This window comes from Mixophyes fleayi, chromosome 5 (genome assembly GCF_038048845.1).
Source record: "Mixophyes fleayi isolate aMixFle1 chromosome 5, aMixFle1.hap1, whole genome shotgun sequence".
In the NCBI taxonomy this organism is placed as follows: Eukaryota; Metazoa; Chordata; class Amphibia; order Anura; family Limnodynastidae; genus Mixophyes; species Mixophyes fleayi.
This window is the reverse complement of record NC_134406.1, coordinates 220307280-220333097: the sequence shown is the minus strand read 5'-3', so window position 1 is coordinate 220333097 and position 25818 is coordinate 220307280. Positions and strand designations below refer to the sequence as shown.

The window sequence follows — 25818 nt, the reverse complement described above, 5'->3', positions numbered from 1 at the left end:
CAGCGCGCCTAGTTTTGTACCTACTTTTGCAGTAAATGATGAAACAAGATTACATTTTACAGGGTTGTATTATTCAAATGAGATCAATGGGTGAAAAGTGCACATTTTTATTTTCTCCCCTCAAAAGGCAATCAGTTCTCCCTTTCCTCGGAGACTGGGATGGATGCATGTTGCTCATTTCAGAGGCATTTCTGTGGGAAAGCACATTTCTATGTGCACTCTGACCCATGTAATAAAAATGATCAAACATAAAAAGTGATGGATGTAATAAAGTCCTGATGTCTTCTCCATCTCAAGATTCATTTTAGACATTATTTATTGAAGGCAAACTGAGCAGTATTTTAGGAGAAACATTGCAAAGTTTAAATCAATACAGGGGTGGTAGTGGGCTGAATGTTTTTATTTGCTATCTTGTTTATTTTCTAAAGCACCCACCAACCTGCAAAACTAAGCTCATATGTACAGGGGTATTTCCAATCATCGGAAGTATGTGTGCGCACCCTGAAATGAGCTTGGCAGATAAGTAGGTGCATTTGTATACACACAAGAGAAGCACTGTGGGTCCACTGATTTTGCAATTTGTTAATGACTGTTGAGGCCGCATTTAAGAGGTGCAATGTAAAATCCTCTTTAGTGGTGCCGTGCACCTCAATTTCCCCACCTGTGCCTAAAGAACAAGGTGGTGCCATTTGCAGAGGAACAGACATTTGCATCAGTCAATAAGAGGAGTTGGGCAGAGCAGGTGTAGTTCCTGCGAGGTAAAAAAAAAGTGTGGAAAAGTGCAAAAACTAGATTTTATTTTGTAGAGCAAAGTAATTGAAATGAGATAAATGAGTGCAAGAGGTCAAATTTTTAGGAGCATTCCTTAATGTGCTTTGGGGCGCAAAGCTATTTCCATTCTGCAAATGGACTACAGCTCTGAGCTGGTGGAGATCGAGTCTCATCCTATAACTGTAATTGGGCGCCTTGTGCGCCTTCTAGCTGTAGTGGAGAAGACACACTTTGTCCAATGTAAAAAAAATGTTTAACTCATAAAAGTGCCGCATGTAATAAAGTCCCATTGTCAGCTCACTCTCATGGTTACTGTAAGCCATAAGTGACGCTAAACCAAGGAAGTATTTTAAGAGAAAAATTTAAATGTTTAATTTAATGAAAAGGGCTAGTCTTATAGAGGTAGGAGGCTGGCCCTTTGATATTTATAAAAGTGCACCACTGCATACATACAGAAACACTTCTGGTTTGCACAGGTGTCTGCTGAGACAGGAGAGTTGGCATGCACCTAAATGTGCACTGTTTGTTGCTTTATTTTTGGTAGAAATGCTACTAAATTGGGAAGCTGCAATGTTTTGTCCATATTCATTGCGCTGTATGCATGACATTACCAATTATCAGTTTTTTATAGCTTTGATAGCTTAAGCAGAACTCTGGTACAGACAGAGTAAGTTTCCACATACAGTGATTCTAACTTAAGCAAGACTAAGCCAAGCAGGATTTTAGGAGAAAAATGTTAAAGTTTAAATTGATTTTACTGTTTTCACCCTGTTCCGTTTTCAGAGCATGGCTAACTCACAAAACCAGGTGCAGATTGCTTTTAAGCGGGATCAAAGACCACTCAATAGGCATACACCATATACATATATATACACTTGGCAGACAAGTAAGTACACATGCTCACAAAGTGGGTCCCCAGACATTGTGGTAAATATCTATCTACACATAAGTACTATCATTATAAATATAGATCAGTTCATCTTCAATTAAACATAGATCAATGGTTCTCAAAGTAATGACAAGGTCTAAGTTATTTATATGGTTCCACAGATTACATAGAGAGGTTGGGGGGAGAGAAAGGTACATTTGGGTTTTGTCCAGGTGTCAAAAGACGATGGAGAGCTCGAGTAGTATGAGAAGGGAGAATTGTCCCTTTAGCTACAAGAAGGTCATTAGCCACTAAGAATGAAGAGAGCAGAAGTCAGACTGCAGAGGGTCAAGAAGAGACTGGTAGGAGAGACATTGGTGCAGACAATCCGTTACAGAATTTTGGAAGCAAAGGTGAGCAGAGAGATGGGAGAGTTAGACAGGAAGGATCAAAAGATGGTTTCTTGAAAATCAGCCAGATAATAGCTAACTTGAAGACAAAGGGGAAGACACTGGTGCAAAGGGAAAGGTTGAAGATGTGAGCAAAATGGAGGCAGGTGTTTGGCACAGTATGCAGAGGAGCTGGAGAGAAGAGGGTCAAAGGGCCGCTGATAGCTTCAAAAGGGGTAAAGTCCTTTGATGACCTTAAAAAATGCTCTTAACCTCTCGAATCAAGCATTCTGGGACTAACTACAATTTTAATATTCTATTCTAAGTATCTGTTATAGTTGAACAGTCCACAGGAAACGTCCATTTTAGACTCTCTACCTCACTAAAACTTCCCCTAAACAAATAATTTTTCAAAATTTGTACTGTGTCTGGAGAGGACGTCTCTGTCGATTCCCAATTGCGCCTTAACTTGGAACAGATAATTGGAGACAAGCTTAGATGAGGAACACTGGCACCAAATATTTAAAATTTGTCCATTCAAGCTCCAGCTCTGTGTTGGTTCTGGAGACACAGTTTAAGACAATTATCAGATGGTATAAATGCCCGAAGTATGTCTGAAGAAATAATTGGCTTCCTGATCCCTTAACCACTGAGTTCTGCCTTCTGAACTTAATGAATACGCCAATCTCCAAATGTACAAAAAATCATTACTAAAACCCCTAGTGAATGCAGCCAGAGCCACTATATCCTACAAATTGAGATCTACATCCCTCTACCATTCCCCAGTGATTCAAGAGAATTGAACTCTATATGGTCATGGAAGCAACCGTGGCCATAGAGAGGAACTCAGGATTTACAGTCACATAGTATGATTGGATAAGATTTAAATAATCTGCACTCAGTCTAAATCGCACCTAGCACCGGCCTTTGTGGACAGCTCCCCCCAGAGGTCGTGACCTCTTAGGTATCTACCCGGCCTCATTACAGTTTACTAAACCTCCATGTTCCCTTATACTATGATCCAAGATTCACATAAAAAAATTCATTTTCAGTTAAATTTATAGCAAAAACCCACACTCCCTTTCATTCCTGATCATCACTGGGCAGACTGAGTGAAATCATTAACCATCCTGCTAAACTGAGTACCTCCTTCCCCTCCCGGTTCACCACATCACCCTTCAATCCATCCTCCTGTTATTACATTTTCCTCTCAACATTTACTTTTTTAGTTTACATTTCTTAAATTCTGTAAAGATTTAACCAAAATCTATACGCATTGATATACATTGCTTAGACATGATTATTTCACATTGTGATTTTACCTCACCTCTTTTATCTGTTACAATTGTAGGGATGTAATTAATCTTCTGTTAACAAATGTTTACTCTGCTTTATTCCTCACATCCAGACTCTCTCCCAGTCCTGTTGACTACACCTTAAAAACATTGCCAGAATATGCCCTTTTCTTACTTGACATGCTACCAAAACTCTTATCCATTCCCTCATCATCTCCCTTCTTGACTATTGCAACCTCCTGCTATCTGGCATTCCTGGCACCCATATATCCAAACTTCAATCGATCATATATGCTGCTGCAAGAGTGATCTTCCTCGCTCACCGCTCCACATCTGCTGCACCACTTTGCAAATCCCTATACTGTATCCCTGTGTCCTCCAGAATCAAATTCAAATTACTCACCCTTACCTACAAAGCCCTCAACAACACTTCCCCTGCATACATCTCAAATCTCATATCAAAATACTCTCCCTCCCGCTCCCTTAAATCTCTGACCTGCGCCTTGTCTCGTCTCTGGTAACCACCTCTCACTCCCGCCTACAAGACTTTTCCCGTGCTGCTCCCCACTTATGGAAAGCCTTACTACACTCAATCAGACTTTCCCACAGCCTTCAAATCTTTAGACGCTCTTTGAAAACCCATCTCTTTTTTAGATGTGACCTTATCCCTGATAACACTATTCACACTAATGTACCCTCACAACTGTCCCAATCTCCATTCTAAGCCACACTAGCTCCACTTGTTTCAGCTGTGCCCTCTTCCACTAATAATGTAAGCTCTCTAATGTGCAGGGTACGTCATAACCTTTGTTTTCCAAAGCACTTTTATCATTAGTCTCTTCACAGGAAATGCAATTGATATAAAAATGTGTTTGTCCAAATGGTAATAAAAACAATTACATTAGTTGTCTCCATTTGACCATAACAAATAAATTACAGTACATTGATAATGTATCCACTTATTTTCCATTATAAGTATATTGCAAAATCTAAAAGCACAGAACAACAAGGTGACTTGTAAAATTCTTATTACATAAAATGTGTTTGAGAGTTGTAAAATAGGTGAATTCAGGTAAAAAACGAGTGTATTGTTTAGTTGTAGCTGGCAGGTGTAGCTTGGCTATACTGTAGTGATGTTTCTATATTACTATTGGTCTAAATCTGTCCTGCGTTTAAATCTGCCTTCAATATAGAAAGGGTTTAGGAAGTCTGGTAAAAGTGGGACCTCTTATGTAGCAGTTTACTTGACAGCAAAAACAGATCACAGGAGAGAGAGTGAAGGAGGATGGTGTAAGATAATTTCCTCTCCATTTAGGCTTAATACACATTAATTCGTTTATGGCTGTGTGATTGTAGTTAAGGTTGTGTGCCTGCTTAATGAAGCTGCACTCCACAGCTGACAATAGTTGGAATGAGTAAGGCTAGGTACACACTGGAGTATTTTCCTACCAATCTGTTATCTACAACAATTATACCTAGGACTGAAGGTCCAACCAGTCGGTGATTCATGCATACACACTGCACACAATTTACCTTCAGATCTGTGCACGTTATCTGGTCCTATAGTTGTTTATAGAATGACAGCACAATATGCATTCATTCATTCCTGTCACACTGATTAACTGCCTTGTTATAGCTATTCACATATCATAACAAATATTTGTTAGCTTCTGTGACTCTGAAACAAAATATTCAGTCTCAGAAAGAACAAACCAATTATTCCATCTATAGCACTCTCTACATTTAGTCACCAGGACATGTTCATTGCCAGCATCGGCTGAAAAGACCATGACTCTGTAAACTCTGTGGAGATTGTATTCATGAGTGCATACACGGTACATGATTGTATGGTGATGGAAACAAGATTATTAGACCGTATGACCAAACAAATGAAACAACAATCGGCACTTTGGAATGACTGTTGTGCATCGTGTGATTATACACACTAACGCGATATGTGGCCGGGAGATAGTCTATTGGGTAATTGGCCCTATAAATAGCTGAAAAACCTCCAGTGTGTACCTAGCCTAACTTGCACAAGTAAGTAGCCATGGAACAACATCTACCCTTTATACATTACCAGGCTTCACCAGAAAGGCTGAATACAGTTTCCATTACCAAGAAGACCAGGGGCGGGCTGGGCCGGGGGGCATCAACCCCCCGGGACGCTCAGTCTAACCGCTGTTTGGGCCGGCCGAACCCAAACCCCCCCCTTCTCCCCGTGGATGCAATATTACCTGAATATTCCCGGCGGCCGCATCACATGACACGCGATGCGGCTGCATCATTGATGACGCGGCCGCATCGCGTTTGATGTGATACGGCCGTCTGTGCGCCCCCCGGGCTGAAATTTGCCAGCCCGCGCCTGAAGAAGACTGTCAGGTATGTGATTCTAATTGATGAATTCCAGTGGCAGGATAAATAACCAAGTTCTTTTAGTATCATCATCACCATTTATTTATATAGCGCCACAAATTCTGCAGCGCTGTACAGAGAACTCTTTCACATCAGTCCCTGCCCCTTTGGAGCTTACAGTGTAAATTCCCTAACATACATACACAGGGAGAGAGAGGGAGAGAGAGACTAGGGTCAATTTGATAGCAGCCAATTAACCTACTAGTATGTTTTTGGAGTGTGGGAGGAAACTGGAGCACCCGGAGGAAACCCACGCAAACACGGGGAGAACATACAAACTCCACACAGATAAGGCCATGGTCGGGAATTGAACTCATGACCCCAGTGCTGTGAAGCAAGTGCTAACCACTTAGCCACCGTGCTGCCCTAGTATAGTATAAAAGCTTTTCAAGGAATAGCAGCAGTAACAGGTAATGGAAGTCTCTTTACCTTTAAATACCAGCAGAGGATTTGGAGACTCAAACCAAATCCAAGCCCAAAGAATTGCCTGGGCTTCAAAGGCAGTGGTAGTAGACATCCAAAGCAAAGGGGTCAAAATCCAGAAGGGAAGTTTTCATGCACTCTGGTTCAAAGATGCTGGTTCAAAAACTAGCAGTGGGTGGTCCCCAGGAAGATGCTTATATAGAAATTATAGGAATTAGCCTGAGCTAATTGCAGCTGCTGGCAACTGAGTATTAATAGCATGTCCTTACTCTGTTCCTTGATACAGCAGGTTGTAATTGAAACTGTGGCTCATTGCACAGAGTAAATGTACTGTTGAATTCCAGAATCCCACAGTGGTGTCAGGTGACATGAAATGGCCTATGTCTGTGAAGCAGTCGTGCCATGTCAGAAAAGGAGCGTGATTTTACATGTGACCCCTCTGTGCCAACACCAAGCCCCTCAGCATAAGAGACTCGCACAGGAGGGCGTCAGGGACTGTAACAGTACAAGACCTGACAAAGACCATCTCTAAAAATAAGAGTGACCTGGCCCATTTGCCATCCATCATTTTATTAAATCACCATGGCAACATTAAAACAGTAACAAATAAAATATACTACATGAAGGAAAGAAAACATAGACAGTAACAATCTGTTCATAAAAGTTGTGACTGCAATGAGACCCAGGCTGCAAGTGAACCTTGGACTCCCACACCATGTAACCAAAATCTCTGGACCCTATAGGTCATTGACAGCCTATTGGTCTGGTGTTGGGATCATGAATCGCTCCATTTGGTTCTTGGCTCTGTGATCAGCTTATCTTAGGACTCAATTACTATAACTGCATTTAGGTGCAAAATGTATACTGAACCAAAACAACCCATCAGCAATTAGTTTCTATCTGCCCAGTTTAAGTACATGCATATTAACGCTCCCAGATCCTTTTTGATTTTGAATTTAATACTAAATATCCTTTTCATAAGAAAATGACAAGAAATTGCATTGACAACATTATTGAAACACTAGACTTCATATTTGGTAGCACAATGTTAGGTCAGAATTACTGCAATAAACCTATAGCCATGGATGAGCTTCCTGCAGCCCTCTACTGGCAGGTGGATCCACTCTTCTTGTACAACTGCTCCAGTTCTCCCAGATTTTAAGGTGTCTTCTCCCAACTGCTGCTTTCAGTTATCTCCACATATGTTCTATGGGATTTATATCTGGACTCATTGCTGGCTTACTCCACAACAATATAGTGTATTGTCCTGAACCATTCCTGGGTACTTTTTGACGTGTGTTTAGGGTCATTGTCCTGCTGGAAGACCCATAACTTTCGGCAGAAACCCAGCTTTCTGACATTAGGTTGAACATTGCCTTATAATCTCTAGATTTCATGATGCCATACATTTAAGGCGCCTAGTGCCAGATGCAGAACAACAACTCCAAGATGTCACTGAACATCCTCCATGATTAACAGTAGGGAAGGTGTTCTTTTCATTGTGATTTCTGTAAACATCGCGATGGTGTGTTTACCAAAAGCTCTTGGTCTCATCTGGTATCAGAAGGAATTTGGATTGTTTAGGTGAATTTTGACAAACTTCAGTTGGGTTTTCTTTTGTCTCTCTCTTTCAGTCATGGGCCCTCTGTACCATCTACCATATAACCCCTTTCATTAAGTTCAATTAGAAACTGTTATACCTTGTGTCTGAAAGTCAGCTTGAATCTGTTGACAATAGATTTAGGTGCTATCCCTGTCATTTGAACAAACCTGAGCTGCAATCTTCAATCAAATTTTCTCTTTCCAGGGAGGTTGGCTACAGTGCCATGGGCTGTAAATGTACCAAAAACATTACGTATGGTGGAAATGGGAAAATCAAGATCTCAGGAGATTGCAAAGTTACTCTTTTTATATGCTGTACTCTCCTTAATGACTCAGCCCCAAAATCTGTAAACACTAAAATATTATGATTTCTGCAGCAGGGATCTGTTTAAATTGCTCACTTTGGGTCAGATTCATTTATTATTACTCTATTATAGTTACCTTATTACACAGTACTGTACAGAGAATATTGCATCATTCACATCTGTCCCTTTCCCATTTGCGCTTACCACTCCATACCTTTCTAATTTCCTTACCACATAATGTGCATAATATAATATGTCCTTGTTCCATTTTTAAAAATGCTGGTAGGTAAGTAACGCTTTCTTTAAGCTTTATTAATCTATTTGTATTAAATATACGGAACCTTAAAACTTGTGACTCAATCACTAAGTTTCTCTAGAATTTAAGCTCTTGTCATAGGAATAGGATAATAGATTAGGGAAATTAGTATAGAATTCCAGTACACGCAACGTTATTATCACCCCTGCTTCTCTGATGCTTCAGGAATGTTATTTGTCTCAGTGACCAGAGGAAACACCAACCTAATAAACTGTCATGAAAAAAATAATATATACAACTTGGTATGAATTGTTTTCAAAATTCTATGTTACTGTATTATCCAGCTTAGAGGTTTCAAGCTGTGTCATATTTTCTAAACTGTAATCACTTGGATTTACTTATTGCTTTGTGACATCCCTCTTTACAGCAGTGAAAACATGCCTTACTTAAACAATGCGGTTTGGATACGGTGTTCTCATGGATCATCATGAAAATGTTTGCTTCAGCGATGGAGTCATTATGGTTACTGGTAACAGCTGCTCGACCATCTTGCACGCTTGTGTATGGTGACAAGCATTCCATGTTTTTATTTTCTTAGCTATGCGGAGGTTTGCAAAGGTTTATCGTCAATAAGTTAAAAAAAAACGAAATAAAAAAAGATAAAAACATTTTTCAAATAAAAAACTAGTAAATGTTGAACTTTTATGATGACGGTAAAATATGAAGTCAAATTTCAGACGGTGGATGTATAGTAGCTGATAACTGCATGTCTATTTATATTATGCATTTTCCATATAAATCTGATAAAAACACCAAAATAAGTCAAATTGCATAAAACATGTAAAGCTGTAAAATAAGCAGAAAAAAATTTAAATCCAGCAGCCGCAGCTCTGTCCCTGCTAGTTGTCTTTCAACTTTGTTAACGTTTTACATGGTTTAGAAATATTTCTATTTTAGGTGTCTATTTATCAATGGGCGAGAAGTCTTATCTTGTTAAGCTAAGCTTGGCTGTGTCTCGCTGCGGAAAGCCTATTTAACAAGGATTGTGGCAGCAATGTTCTGTTACTGCCATCTCATGATAGGGTATTGGCTCTTGGAACCTGCTCTAATGTGCTGGCAATAGGCAATAAGGTGCCTAAATTATGTCTTAAGAATTATGAGAGTGAGAATCTTGTGGCACTTTTTCTGTATTGGCAGAAAAATAAATAAATAAAAATCTGTACCACTGAAAGTAGAGGATGAATGGTAATGTCTTTCTCATGTTTTCAGAGTTGGAATCACTGTGTATCTACTATATAAATGGCTAGTGGCGTGTGTGAAAAAAACAAAAACAAGCTGCAGCGCCACCTGCTGGGCAGAGTTATACACTGACCTATATATTTCTTGAAGGAGAAGTGACAGTTGGGAGTGGTTGGTGGTTGCCGGGGTGACAGTGGGGAGTTTTTAACACCTTAAGTAGCTTGATGAAGGATGTGGCGATGAAGATGAAGGATGAGGTGATGGAGAAAAATGATGAGGTGGTGACATGTGGACAAAACCACGTTAAAAAAGGGCGCTTGCGTCGGGAAGTAACGCTCTTCCCCTGAGGAGGCCTGGGCTAGGCCCAAATGCATGACAAGAACCTTTTTAACACCTTAAGTAGCTTGATTTAACTAGAATGCATGAGTATCATGTACGGGTTAACTTGTGGTAAATAACTGTGCATAAGGTGAAAGTAAAAAATCTGCTAATTAAGAACAATGGGGTTGATGCAGTGTGGGATGTAAGTAACCTTGCATGAAATCACTCTCCGCATGCCCAGAAAGTGAACGCCTACATATGCACCTATGCAGTAAAGGTATGTTTGAGCAAATGCAACTCGCATGTACACACTAATAGAGGGGAGCAGGCCAGGACGATACAATTCGCTTTGAATTGCATTCTTAAGCCACACCCCAGGCACTTCACTAGGGAAGAGTTGCTTGATGCAGGAGGGTGCACTGTCCTCCCGGGAGAATTCCCAGAAATTCAGACAACCAGCCTATACCTCTACATGAAAAGTGGCAAGTCATTGAGATGGAGGGAGAGAAGCTGCACATTGCAGCTCCACAATTTAGTGTTTAATTTATTTAAAAACAAAACACTATACAATAAGGAATTAATTTACAAAGCGCACATCAAGGGGCATACCTGCTCTCTGTTCTCAGAAGACACTGCCTCAAACTAAAAGTGGACCTGTGTGTGGATTGGTGGAAACACATAGTAAATGTCCCATCTTTAGTATCACCCTTTTCATTAAACATCTTATTTTTTCTCCTAAAATACTGCTAAGTTTAGACTCATTTATGGCTTACATGAATCAGAAGAGTGAGTTAGTATTGTGACGGCTTTTGTTATATGTGGCACTTTGGTGAGTTTACAGCTTTGCTTTGCATTGTGAAAAAAATCCCCTAGAAATGCAATTCTTCACTGGAAAGTATAGGATGAGACGCGATCTCCACCAGACATGGAGTCCTTTTACATAATGGAAATGGATGTGTGACCAAGCAATGCACCCTCTCACATCACAATCTCATTTCAATAATTTTGCTGTGCAAAATAAAATCTTGATTTTCCACTGCTCCACAAAGCTAGTCTGCACATTGCAAGGAACACACAAGTTTATTATTTCTAAAACACCAACATATTAACAGCGCTGTATATTAAGGGGATCATTGTATAAACAAACAAATGACTTACAATGACATGAAACAGAAGATAAAGGTGGCTTTGCCCAAATGAGCTTAGTATGTATAACAAAATATGTGGCTACTGTAAGTCAGCTTTATCATGCAGCAATATTGAAGCAGTCGTTGGCAACCAGACTTTTTGTGTGGCTATCGGTGTGGTACAGTTGGAATGAAGAGAGACCGTGTAATGTAAAGACATGAAAGATGAACTGGCCATTGTAGAGATCTTACGACAGTCAACTGTTTGCAACCATAACTGTCCTTCACCATTTACATTAGCCAAACTTCATTCCACTTCTGGTTCTGGTGCAAGCGTTTGCTTTTGTGCAATATAAGTATAGTGCAGAGACCTGGAGGTAAATTTATCAAACTGCGTGTTTGAAAAAGTGGATATGTGCCTATAGCAGTCATTTAGATTCTAGTTATTTATTTAGAACATTCTACAAAATGAAAGCTAGAATCTAATTGGTTGCTATAAGCAACATATACACTTTTTCAAACCAGCAGCTTGATAAATTTACCCCTTGATCTCTGGAACCTCAGAGGTGGTAAAGAACTCATTTTGCTGGGAGGAAAAGTCTGTGCAACCTACTTCAAAGCAGGAAAAAAGCATCTTCTTCCTTCTGTATTTCATTAAAAAAAACAACACATCCAGCAAAATAAAATCTCACTTCGGCACTTCCTTGCAAATTTATGTGCACTCATGCGCCTTATCCACACTTAGCATGGAGCACCCTTGATGCGCCCGATTCCTCACATTAGAGACATGCACTTCACCCTAATCTGGGTGCATTTGCACAGATTTATGACCCATGACTTTACAACAGAGCATTTGTGCTGTGATATTGCATATTTACATTTCATTAATTGCCTTTACTGACATAGTTTGCTAGATTTCATGCACACAAAAAATAATAACTAAAAACAACATAAGCAATGCTTAACCATAAATAATACACACAACCTTGCTAAAATACATACAAGAGCTACTAGTAATGTATGTGTAAATGCTTGAAGAGCTTATATGAAATAAAGATATTTAAAGCAAGGGTTTGAATAAAGATGAACAAATCGATATGTCAAGGTTTGAGATTATTGGAATTTCTGTAATTCAGGGCTTCTGAATAATTTTGTTAATTCAAAGCAGAGCTGCGATAATGTTCAACAAAAAGGAATCATCAGAATGCATGGACTGATCACTGGTCTCAGATTTCAATTACTTCCCAAGGCAACGTGCGCTTTACCGTCAGGAAGCGTTGTGCTGCTTCGAGAACAATTATAATTGGAATTAACCACTCACAGCCTAGATAAAAAAGAGTTATGTTTAAATAAGCTACAAGGGACAGAGCCAAAAGAGGAGAGTGAGAAAGACTACTCTGTCTGCTCATACAGATATACAGCATCATGGTGATTAGCAGCACGAGCAGCTACCTATCACACTTCCAATATCTTCCTTTTAAAAAATAGATCCCTCTCCACTGCAAAAATAATGCCATTGGCACAAGTACAACTTAATGAAACCCTTTGATTAAATTGCTTCCTATAAGGATTGCACCTTCTTGATTATTTTCTGAGCTTGTTTTTGCTTGACTACAATTTTTATTCGTATGCATTTTTCAGGTGTATGCCTTTTATATACTCAATATGTTAAATACTTATTATTACATTTTTCTTATATCTGTCTTTTCTATATCTTGTTTTTAGTACATGCTTCCACTCACGCTCCTGGGTGACTGGCTATAAGGTTAAAGTGGTTTATTTGTTTGTCTTGTATCCCCGAAGAAAGTTGAATAAACTGAAACTTCATCTATGTGGATGTTTGAATTTATATGCAAGTCCCTGAGTGCCGACTCCTCTGAGTTTCTTAGACAATTTATTTGTGGGAGTACAGGTTAGGAAGTGAGAGGGAACCAGGTGCCTGTTTTCGTTTATATTTATACCTTTTTCTCTTTATTACAGAGCTCAGTAGTACAATGGCTAAATATAAACTAAATATATCACAGCAGGGGGTAAATGTATCTGGGGGTAAATGTATCAAGCTGCGAGTTTACGTCAGGTTTGGAAAGTGGAGATGTTGCCTATAGCAACCAATTAGATTCTAGTTAGCATTTATTTAGTACATTCTACAAAAATAGCTAGAATCTGATTGGTTGCTATAGGCAACATCTCCCCTTTTGAAACCTGCCAGAAACTTGCAGCTTGATACATTTACCCCCAGATCTATGGCTCATAAATATGAGTCCAGTTTCTTAGTATGCAGAGAGCTAGGGGAGCAAACATTTACTGATATTTAAAAGATTTACATAATGCAAATCTGTCTCACTCTCAGCATTTCAGAGCTTTCTTTTAGAAATACTAAGTGTAAATAGGTAGAGAATTGGGGTCAAGCCACCTTTTATGGCAAAAATACTACGCCTTATCTAGATCACTGCGTCTGTATGGTTGCTATTGGGCGAAGCCTAGAGATATCTAACATAAACTCAGGCCTCAGGGATATGTTTTCTGTCTCGGGGTATTCTCGTTTTTTATATTTAAAGCTGACTTTAAGGGGGAAGGGGGTCAATTCGTTGTGAGGTGTCTAATGGAACGTCCGCAGAGAGACACCTCGCGTCAATGTTATGGCTGAAATCTCTGCTCACCGTAATTACCCCTAAATGTAGAAACAGTGTAAAAATATACATCTGTATTAATTATTAACTATTATTAAAATAACTTAAGCACAAGAAAGTATTGGGAAATAACATGTTAAAAGATACAGGAAAGTCAAAAATAGGTCTCCATGAAAAACAATGGTGCACTAACCAATACAGAATTAAAAAAATGCATTTATATCTGGTATCCATTTCCCAGTGCAACAACCTGCTTATTTTTCCTGCTACCTCTGGCGCCTGCTCTTCCTTTTATCTCACAAATTAAGGTGAAGTCTCTACCTTTCTTTTTCTTTTTCTACCTGTCCACTCACAAATCACTTACCACTGTCTCCTATGTTCACCCAGCCTTAACTAACATCTATATTCTCCCAACTGGTATCTTTCCATCATTATTCATGTATGCAGTAATTTACTCTACTCCCTCAGTGCTTGTTTCTCTGGATCCACCTCCTCTCCGCTTCCTCCATCAGATGGCTAGTCCTGGGCCCACTGCATACAAACGAATGAGCTTTATGAGTTTCATTATCACCTCTGTGGATGATACCAAAATTTATCTATCCTCCCTGGCTCATTCGATATCAGCAATGGCCTGCATTACTGAATGTTTTTCTATTATTTCCACTTGCATGTCCTACTGCCACCTCAAACTCAATCTTTCAAAAAATGTATAATGAATATATCCACCAGGCAACAGGAGCTACTTACCTGACAGCTCTATTGCTGTTCACAACAACATGACTACCGTTCAATCTTGCTGCCTACGTGCCATCCCCAACTCAAAACCATTCTATGTTCACCACATTCTGACTCCAAATTCTGCTACATGCATCTAAGAAACATCTCCAGACTACTCCTTTATTGTAACGCTAATTTGTGTACTAATCTCTCACATGGACCATTACTGGTCTTCACATAACCAGACTTTCACCCCTACAATCCATTTTGAATGCAGCAGTTTGGCTAATTTTCCTCACCAAACATATTTCGGCTGCTCCGCACTGCCAGTTCTTACATTAGTTGCCCATGGTTAACGGAATCCCAAAAAAATACTTCTATTAACATAAAAAGCCATTAACAAAACTGCACCAACATGCAAAATATCTACCAAAGATCTGCACCTCCATCCTGACTTATTACATGCTCCCATTACTGGAACAGGACTTTTTGTTGGCTGTACCCACTCTGTGGGATTCTTTCCCTCATACAACAAGACTTTACATTAGCCTTCAAACCTTTTAAGCGTTACTTGAAATCTCATCTCATTAGGCAAGCTTATGACATTTCTGCACCATCTTCTTAACCTCCTAGACTAGTATAGTCAATAACCATTCTTCTATACAGTTCATGTAATACATACATTTATTCTCTTTCTATATTCATACAACCTAATGATATCCACACCAACATTGCTGTATGACTGGACTATATAGACTACTAAGAACTTTTTCCTATTGAGAACTGGTTGGACCAATATGAAATCTCTGGCACTTACTTAACCATATGTACACTCCTATTTTCCTATGCAGTGTAAACCTGTGTTGCTGTTTGGTCTTGTAAACATATTGGGGCATATTCAATTAGGATTCCAGTCCGCGGTAACGCGCGTTACCGCGGAAAATGCGCACTATTGCCGGTAATACGGTAACGCAATAACACGGATTTTAGTACGCAACCCTATGGGCTGTGAACGAAAATCCACGTTATTGCGGTACCATGGATTACGTTTGTGGCCCATTCCGGCGCGAACTCGCGGACCAGAATCGTAATTGAATATGCCCCAATGTGTTTGTTCTCAATTTGTCCTCCACTGTAGCACAGCTAAAAATGCTATATAAATACATTTTAATAATAATAATAATAATAATTATTATTATTATTATTATTATTAAAGAACATAATCTCTGCTGCACAGAAGTGCATAATAGGGTTGCTTCATTAACTAAACAATACACATTTGTATGTGGCTGCAATTCAGTAGGCATTACCTATGTAATATACATTTTTTTATTATTTTAATTAGTTACTATGGATTTATTTCATCATAAATCTACATTTAATAGCTGCATTTGACAACTTATTCCAGTCTTTTTTTAATTGAAATTAGTAAATTAAAAACATTTTAGTATTATTCAATTACACTAATTTCATTTTATTGATTAAATGTACTACTTTACTGTGATTCTCACACAATACAGATAAGAACCTGTAATGATATAATAAAATATTACAACAATAAAAGAAACTTCTGGTGGAACAAAGGCATGAGAAGTGTGTGTGTGACTGTAACTGCTAGATATCTGCTCCATAGAATGTAATCTTTGGAATGTAAACAAGAACAGAGACAACAGAGAGATTGTATCCAATAATGTATTTAAAGTACAAGACACTAATTCTACTGTGATAATCCCCTGTATATTTGTATGGTATCCCTTTGCCGCTGGGGTCTGTGTGGATTAGGCTCCTCAGGTAGCCAAGCCAAATTTTACATTAAGAGACAACAACGGGCAAGGTCTTCTTACAACACAAGTGAAGTTTGTATTGTTTTTTACTGGTTTGTTTTTTGTTGGACAAATACTGCTTACATCTATTGGCAAAATAAAAAAGAATATTTTATTTTGATTAACTAGAAAAATTAGCAGAAAACAGAGACAGAGCACTTACCCATTATTTTAGCCTTTTTGCAGAGTTATTTGGGACATAATAATAATAATAAGAATAATAATAATAAAGGGCCTGATCCAGCGTGATATGTATGGTTTGTGTAGCATGTCTTTGCATTTTGTCGCTCTGCTCAGAAAGTGAACGTACACAACTGCAGCTATTCAGACTGGTGACTTTTTGGCAATTACGACTCCTTAAGCCTGAAGAGGTGTGACGGGGGAGGGAAGGGATGTTGTAGCATAGGCAAAATACAGATGTAGAGCAAGAGCACATTCCAGCAATTACGCGTATGCACAGATCCAGACTGAGACCGCTTTCTCAGATACGGCTCAGAAAGTGGTTGTATTTGCGTCTGGTCAAGGGTAGGTGTAAGTAGCGGATGATGATGATGATGATGAAACCACAGAACTAGTGAACCACTTGTAATTAGAGGAATTTGAATGATTCACTGACACTTATTGGGACTTTAGCAGTCATTCGGCCATAGATTTGATAGATTAGGATTTGCAGAGCCTGTTGAGTTAAAAAAAAAAAAATAATTCTGTACGTATGTAGGAAAGTTGGTCTTGCTGTATTATTCAAGTTAAAAGTTTAAATTATGCCTCATAACAATTGGGTTTGTAACATAAAAATAAAAGGTACACGTACAAGTTGGACATGTGTCTGAGGGGTGTGTCTGTGTGAAGCGGACGCATCTGCTATTCATTCAGACCTGGGGGTAAATGTATCAAGCTGAGAGTTTTCCGGCGGGTTTGAAAAGTGGAGATGTTGTCTATAGCAACCAATCAGATTCTAGCTGTCAGTTTGTAGAATGTGCTAAATAAATGATAGATAGAATCTGATTGGTTTTTCAAATCCGCCGAAAAACTCTCAGCTTGATACATTTACCCCCTGGACGCATCTTCAACTATGAATATGGCATACACACACATACACACGCATATACTTGTGTACAACTTTTTTAATGGCAAATTACGGTTACACTTGCGCTCCACTCTCAGGACCATGGAGCATAAAGTGTACATGTAAGTGTTTTGTGTTTCTGTTTTGTTAACTCTCTTTTCATTTCTCATTCTAATTATTTTTAACTACCTGAGTATGTGTTATCTAAGCCTATGTAGATGCATGGTAAGAGTGACATCCCCAAACCTGGAAGTACCCTCCATGGAGCTTTAAACTAGCAGATGCAGCTTTTCTTGTGTGATCCAGAAGTTTTAAATTGCATTAATCTGCCGATATCACCTTGAAAAGTTTGGAAAAATGTCTTGCAGCTCTTGACAACCATAGTTGTAGATAGATTTATAGTTAAAACTTTAGGTCAACATCATAGGCATGTTTACAGGGTGTGCTGGGTGTGCCCAGACACACTCTAATGCACAGCTGAATATCCGTGCCGCAGCTGCATCACGAGATGCTGCGCATGCCAGGCCGCGGCAGCTCCTCCCATATCCTGAAGCGAGCTGAAGACATCTGGTGTGTGCTGGCTCCAGAGGTGAGTCATACACAGGAAAATAGAGCTGCCTACATATGTTTGTATTAATATATGTGCTTAATGGTAATGTGTGTGCATAATATGAACTGGGGGCACTACTGTGTGGCATAATAGAAACTGTAGGCACACTTATTTGGCATAATATGAACTCGGGACACTGTTCTGTGGCTTTAAAAGAACTTGGGGGCACTACTGAGTGGCATAATATGAATTGAGAGCAATACTGTGTGGCATAATATGAATTGGGGGCACTATTGTGAGGCATAATAAGAACTAGGAGCACTAGAGAGTGGCATAATAGGAGATGGGGAAACTAGTGAGTGGCATAGTAGGGACTGGGGACACTTGCGAGTGGCATCATAGGAACTGGGGCACTAGTGGGTCTCATATTAGGAACTGGAGGCACTTCTGGACACCCTCCCCTCTGGGTGATGCTATACACACCCCTCCAGTGGTGAGCTCCGGAGCAGAGTATGCCTCTCTAGATTTCCTTGGGTGCACACCCTAATGAAATGTACTTCACACACCAATGGGCAACATGCATCCATTTGAATGTTTAGATTGAATGTCATGATGACAAATGAAATAACATATTGAAACATTGCATATTTTAAAAGCAATGTATGCTGTGTGTTTTGTTTAAAACTAGAAAGCTCCCATGCTGGAGAAATCTTTGATCAAAGGTTATGTTGTGGTAAACAAGTAATCTTTTTTCACTATAATCTGACCAACAGGGGCACTAATCCATTGCAGTCAAATGTTAACCATTTCATCATCATCATCTATATAGTGTCACCAATTCCGCAGCGCTGTACAGAGAACTCATTCACATCGGTCCCTGCCCCATTGGAGCTTACAGTCAAAATTCCCTAACACACACACACAGACAGAGAGAGACTAAGGTCAATTTAATAGCAGCCAACTAACCTACAAGTATGTTCATCCATTTATCAAAAAAAAAAGCAGTAAGTAGAATAAAAAACATTGTCCACCGTCTCAAGGATTAATCACTGGATATAAAATAAGATCCAGATTGCCAATTTGTAATATATATATATATCTCTAGTAGCCCTTCCCACCTAAGCATTAGTAATTTTCATAATGCCTGTTTTACTGTAAGCCCTACATGTGTGTATATGTATGTATATGTATATATATATATATATATATATATATATATAAGCCAAATATATACAGATGAAAAGATTTACTCTTCTTTTACATTGCCTCAGTGACTTGTAGTCAAGCCCTGGAGCAACATAATTTGAAACTTCCTGAAATGTGAAGAAGGTCACGGGCATCTGAAGAAAAGAGAACAGACAATTTCAAAGTCTGTTGGTATTCCTGAAAGCTTCGCCCTCTGTTTGCTGGGCTATGCTGCCACACTCTGCAGAACAATGCTCGGACGGTCTTTCTTCAGCTCAGCAAAGCACCGACACATCACAGGAATGTGATATTATACTTAGAGTCATCTACTCATATAGCGCTGTCAAATCAATAATGTTTCATCTCCATCACTGGATCTCGACTTCATTATTATTTCATCTATTCTTCCAAATATATGTGATTTGATTCCAGTAATACTGTCAGGTCTACAGGAGCACGCAATCTATAATCCTAAGTGAATTGATGCTTTATTCACTTATTGTCTTATATTGCCTGGTAACCTTGTGTAAATGTGTAAAGGTTATTTCTGGTGCGACCTAAATAAAAATATACACCGAGAACTACTGTGTATCAGAGAAAACATGTTACACCTGACTAGCAGCACTGTTTTCAAACCCTTGATATAGATCAGCTGCAGCACAAAAAGGTTCAATGAAATTGTGATGATTTAGAGCCACACATTTCCCACTGGTGATGACATGTTTTGACGTACAGGCAGTGCTATAAGGTATTGCTGCTTATAAAGAGCAGTGATTGCCACTTGCAAGTATAGATGAGTAACAATATTTTGTCCAAAACGTATTGTATGGTAGAAAAGGCCTTTACGCATATAAAGTTCCACAGAGCTAATCTTCGAGTTCCGTGGAAAGGTCATTCCGCATTCTGATTGTATATTCGTCATTCATGGAATTTATAGTCTATAAATTGAACTGAGAAAACGACAGTCAATTCATTCTGCTGTGTGGTGGGATTTGAATGATGCTTGGAACAAATATGAAAGAGGGAATTCCGCACTTAACACTGAAGGCCAAACTCCGCTGGGGAAAGGGGCAAAATTCCAAAGCCAAATGTGTAAGGGGGCAAATATTTGCTCATTTCTGCTTGCAAAGTGTATGTTATCTATCCAGAGAAGCAATATGCATCATAACCTGCAGTGTTTGTTCTCACAGGTGGATGCAATTGCATTGTAATTATGTGTACATCTCTTGTGATGTGGGTACTTCCATAACGTATGTGTATTCTCACACTTACAGCAACGTTCTTTACATGTTAACTCTGTGTGGGTGTGGTATTATTATGGATTAGTCGTGTATTCACACGTATTTTGGATGCTTACTGATTCACTTACAATAGGTCTGCCTTTCTTATATTCAGTTTAAGTGCACTCGAGTTATTCATATGGCACAAGCACACAAAAACAAAATTTATTTTATGGGACGGGCCAAGCATTGGAGAGATTAAATATAGAAAGGTGTCCCTTGGCTAACAGGGGGTTGTGGATCCTTTCTACCTCTGCTCTTCTGAGTTCCAGTACTGCAAGCCTCAATGGTGCTTCACTGTGCTGGCTCCCACGCACGCTCAGAAGACCAGATTGGGGTCCTACAGGGTGGACATGTATCTCCACCATCCCCCCAAACAAATTCTATTCTATGGGGCCCAGTGGTTTTGCATTATGCCCATGCAAGCACACCTTAAATGGTAAAGCACATTTACAGCCACATTTATACCACTGGAATAGAAACATTGGAATGTACGATAATGACACGTGTGAGAAAGACCAAGTGGCCCATCCTGGTAAGAAAGACCCAATGGCCCATCCTTTTAAGAAAGACCCAATGGCCTACACTGGAAAGAAAGACCCAATGGCCCATATTGGAAAGAAAGACCCAATGGCCCATCCAGGAAACAAAGACCCAATGGTCCATTCTGGCATGATTTATTGAAGCTTGACTGAGCAATATTTTAAGAGAAATGTAAAAGTTGAAATTAATGAAGGGGATTATTCCAAAAAAAATGGTAATAGGCAGGACTTTCACTCTTTTCACCACACACATTTCCTTCTGGACCTACAATCACACAAAAAGTCATAGAATGCATTTTTATGGGCACAGTTTACAAAAAAGGAATGTGGGCATACCTCTATGTATGCACTGGGTTAACAGCAGCATTTGCACATAATGAAATCATAAATGACCTCCAGAGAATGTTAAATGAACGTGTTGAATAAAGACATGAAGTAACTTAGTTTGATGTCACATTATCATCAGCCAGATGTCTTGAATTCTACCACCCAGAGCAATATTTAAAGTTCTCTGTAAAGTGTAAATCACTTAGCATTCATATTCTTAAAAGAAAGATTGATTCACTCACTGGGTTTATAAGTACAACATGTACTATAAGAATTCATCATAATTTTTGTTGTGGCAGGCAGGATTATTTGCAAAGAAATATATCCTGAGAATATATGGTGACAGCAGCTGCAAAAAGTTACACATAAAGCTGGAAAAAAAAAGTGAAGCTTCTTTATACTAACATTTTAGTTAAACTTGTGTTTATCGTTTCCTGGTATGTCCAGATACAGAACCATGCACATATCACAGCCTACACGGCTTCTAAACCATGTTTACATTAATTCAAGCACTGCTTGTAGATGTACAAAAAGAAACACCATCAAACTTTATTTCTTAAAAGGTCACATTGGATTTATTACCAGCTTTTACTTCTATATTCATTTTACAAACCTAATATACACAAATACGACATATAGGAAAGCTAAATAACAAGTAACATTATATCGCAATACCACCAATAGTAACTAAGTAAAAAAGTAACAAACACAATTGTAATTTATCATCAAATATATCATCAAATATTTCGATAATGTATTTGCTGTACTAAGCCATTCTTCAGGCGACGGGAAAAATTAAAATAAAATAAAAACAAATGTGATTTTTCATTGAAAATATATTTTATCTCAATTAGATACAGTGGAGGCCACTTAAAGTACACTCAATGCAAACCTGATGCACCTACATGGTCCACCCAGTGCACAGAGTTACAGCCACTATGTTGGGTTGTGCAAAATAAAGTGTGTTCCAACATCTAAGGGGCCACCAGCCCCAGGCTAAAAAGCTCTTTGTGACTCCAGCAGCAGTGTGGGTTAGGGTAATAAATAAGATTGGACCCCCTGGAGCACCCCTTCATAAACCAGCCAATCCCATGTGTTTTACCACACTGTCTGATTGCGATTGGTTGAACACTGAAGGGGAGTCCCAAGGATTCCCAGTATTAATCATTCAGTATCGTTGAAAAAGAGGGATAGGCTGCGCTTCCTCCAAATATATGAAGCAGCTAAATGCGAACCTGAGAGTGTATGGGGGACCCCTAAACTCCCAACAATGTTAGATACGTATAAAAATAGTCAGGTTCTGGGCGCTTGTATCGGCCAAAGGTAAATTATATAAATATTTTAAGATTTATTAACAAAAAAAAATTTGGAAAAAGTATGACAATAATACATATATTTCAGTCTGTGTTGAGGGAATGGTAACCAATTGAAAATTTGACAATTTGTGATATAAACATACACAGCAATCTCCCCTCCTCATGTGTTACCAACAATGATCACCTATAGAAATAGCAGTGGTGTGGTTGTATATTTTCTAGTATACAACAATATTTGTTGAAACGGAAATATGTTCAAAGTATTGATATATGGAATACTAGGGGAAGGAAAGGGGATTCAGTAAATGTGAACCTGGAATGCAGAACATTATTTTAAGTCCTATTTGTAATGATTATCAACAACTTCACTTAACTTACAATTGATCGGTCTTACTTTGAACTGTATGCCAGTAACCTAACTATCAGTATGTATCAATGGCAGTGCTAACACTGGAAAACTAAGAAGCTACCAAAAAGTAATAGGCTCCAACATGATACCGTGCTGCTCTACGAGTCTTTCAAATGCTCTGTGACCGCCTGACTCACACTGATTAGATGTGCAAATTGGGGTCAGGAAGACCAATTGTTAGAGAGACATATGCAAGTATAATAGCATTGCCAATGAATACATTTTGTGCCAGACAGCAATGCTCTTTGATTGACTATTTGTAATGTATATACTTCAATACAGATTTAGCTGAAGTGTCCCCAAATCTGGAAACTGTTTATAAATTCACAATATAGCAAAATATGACAAATCCTGAAATTTTGCTGCGCTTCTTCACTTATATTCAATTGTGACATATAGCCAGGCAGAACTTATTGTGGGCATTTACACAATTATAGTACTGACTGGCATGTATATCCTATCGCAGATGTGCATCTACAAAGGGTCTGTGGTCATCTCATATTCAGGGATGCTCACAATCTATATTCATTAATCGCGCTTTTAACAAACATAAAAGGAACATTAATCAGCCAGCCTACCTTGAAATGGTTCCTAAGAAGACCTCATTTTGTCCTGGTGCCTGGCTGTAGACCACAGGAAAGCCATTGTAACTAGTGCTATTAAGAAGATGAGACAATGAGGAGACACTTTCCCGTAGGTGAATGACTGTACAAGGCTGCATGACATCTCTGGCAGCGAAGAGCTCCAAATTTACCCTAAAGACATAAAGCACAAAGACCATTCATTATATCAGTAAACAGGGGATGATGCATGGCAAATATTTGATCTCATGTATTAAAAAATGTTTCATATTGAAGTTGTCTGTCATTTGTGTGGCTGTGACAATATCTAATCACAATAAAAAAAATTAAACAGCAAAAAAATGCAGAAACACAATACTTCTCTATGTGCGCTTACTAACCGCCTAACATGTTCCATGGTGTACACCCACTTCACAGTTCTTGAAACTGTCCTCGGAAAACCGATGTCACTCATGGCAGAAAAGGTGAGATGTCACTTTACAGTCCAGCCTACTAACACTTTAGTACCTTTAATAATACATTTTTCAGTTTTTCTCCTAAAATGCTGCTCTAGTTTAAGTTTTAGGTTCATAGGGGGGTATTCAATTGTTAGCGTTAACGGAAAAAAATGAGCGCTCAAAAATTCTTAGCGTTAATACGTTAATTACTCGCGAAATTTCAGCTCGCTGCTCCCTGAGCGACGAGCTGAATTTCCGCGAGTAAACTACCGTATTAACGCTTTTCTCGCGCAATATTACCGTATAAATGGTAATATTTTTTGAGCGCTCGTTTTTTTCCGTTAACGCTAACAATTGAATACCCCATAGTGTCAATTATGGCTTAAATTAATCATGACATGAGTTGACATCAGAGCTGCCTATATTACATGTGTTTGCATCTCATTAAAAGTACAATACAAGATACAGTCTCAAAAAATGAAGTCCTTTCGCTGTGCTCCCCCCTGAAAATCAGGGAATGGCTTTATAAATATGCCCTATCCACCCTTTATTTAATTTACATAATCTCATCAATTTTTGCATAATTGTGGAAAAGTGAGTGCACTCACGCGCATAATCTGTGTCCAGGAAAAACTGCCCAATCCATGCACTTTCCTATAAAATCAAATGCTTTTAAACCAAAGTGGGTCCATGAAATCATAAAAGAGCGAATCGTAAAGGACACTTAGGGGTATCTTTACTAAACGGCGGGTTTGAAAAAGTGGAGATGTTGCCTATAGCATCCAGTCAGATTCTAGTTATCCTTTAGTTAGTACATTCTACAAAATGACAGCTAGAATCTGATTGGTTGCTACAGGCAACATCTCCACTTTTTCAAACCCACAGTTTAGTAAATATACCCCATAATGTCTTTGTCTAATTAAATACAGGTTTAAGATGTTGAAAATAGCACTGTGAAATTCACAGTGTGTAAATAAGCTCTTATTACTAGAAGCGCAATATGCAGCTCCGTAATGAGATAGGTATTGTTATTGTTTCTGAATGGCTACTTCACTATAGAGCATTACCAAAATTCATAAGCAAACACTTAAAATGATATTTACTGTAATAACATACTGCAAACGGCACAATTGGTCTGTAACTCATCAGCCTGAATTAATTAGTCTCTACAATACAATTTGTAATTTGTACTGTTATTAATTAAGCTTTATTTAATAGCATAGATGTTTTACATAGTAAGCACATATATTCATATATCCATAGTGTTTAACGCACACATAATTGCAGTATACATATCTGTTCCAATAATTGAGAGTTTCAGTGTAATTACATAGGTCGGTATTGGGCAACAGCCCTCCTAACCAGAGTAATTTGCCTTTCGATCATTTTCTAAGTGTTTCTGATATCATAGAAAACAGGGTTATTTAGTAGCATTACACAGAGGTGCAAATCATAGCAACCAATTAGCTTTTATCTGTCTAGTGCAGGTTAGAGAATAAAACCATAAGAATGAATAAGAATAAGTTGCAAATAAATTTGTTTACTCTTCTCAGTTCCCCCAGGGTGTTTGCTCTTTTCAAACAGACATCAGAGCAGCAGTGATTGATTGTATCTGTGTTTGAACTTCAGTCCTCCCTTCATGTGTAATGTATGTGGTAACACTTTCTATGCACTACATTATTTTGATACCAAGTAAAACTATTCCAAAACAACCAGCAATCTTTCATATTCTACATTATGGGCCTCATTTAGAAGATTGTTTTTCTTGCGTAAGATGGGCATTTCTGTACTGTACAACAATGTGTATGTATATATTATTGTTGTTGTTGTCTCCTTACATCTGGAGAGGTGGTTGACGCTAATGCAGTAGAGCAATTGAAACATGCTTGAGATAGGCATAAGGATATTCTTACAAAGATTTAAGGATCAAATAGGGTTTGAGGT

General features: G+C 38.6%; 1 protein-coding gene across 1 annotated transcript in view; it reads right to left on the bottom strand.

The window, feature by feature from the left end:
* LOC142159002 (chloride channel protein C-like) overlaps positions 1–25818 on the bottom strand; it is a 128110-nt gene that overhangs the window by 18799 nt on the left and 83493 nt on the right. Inside the window, exon 15 of the mRNA XM_075213498.1 lies at positions 23435–23611. Coding sequence (XP_075069599.1) covers positions 23435–23611 — 177 coding nt within the window. The remainder of the gene's footprint in view (positions 1–23434; positions 23612–25818) is intronic.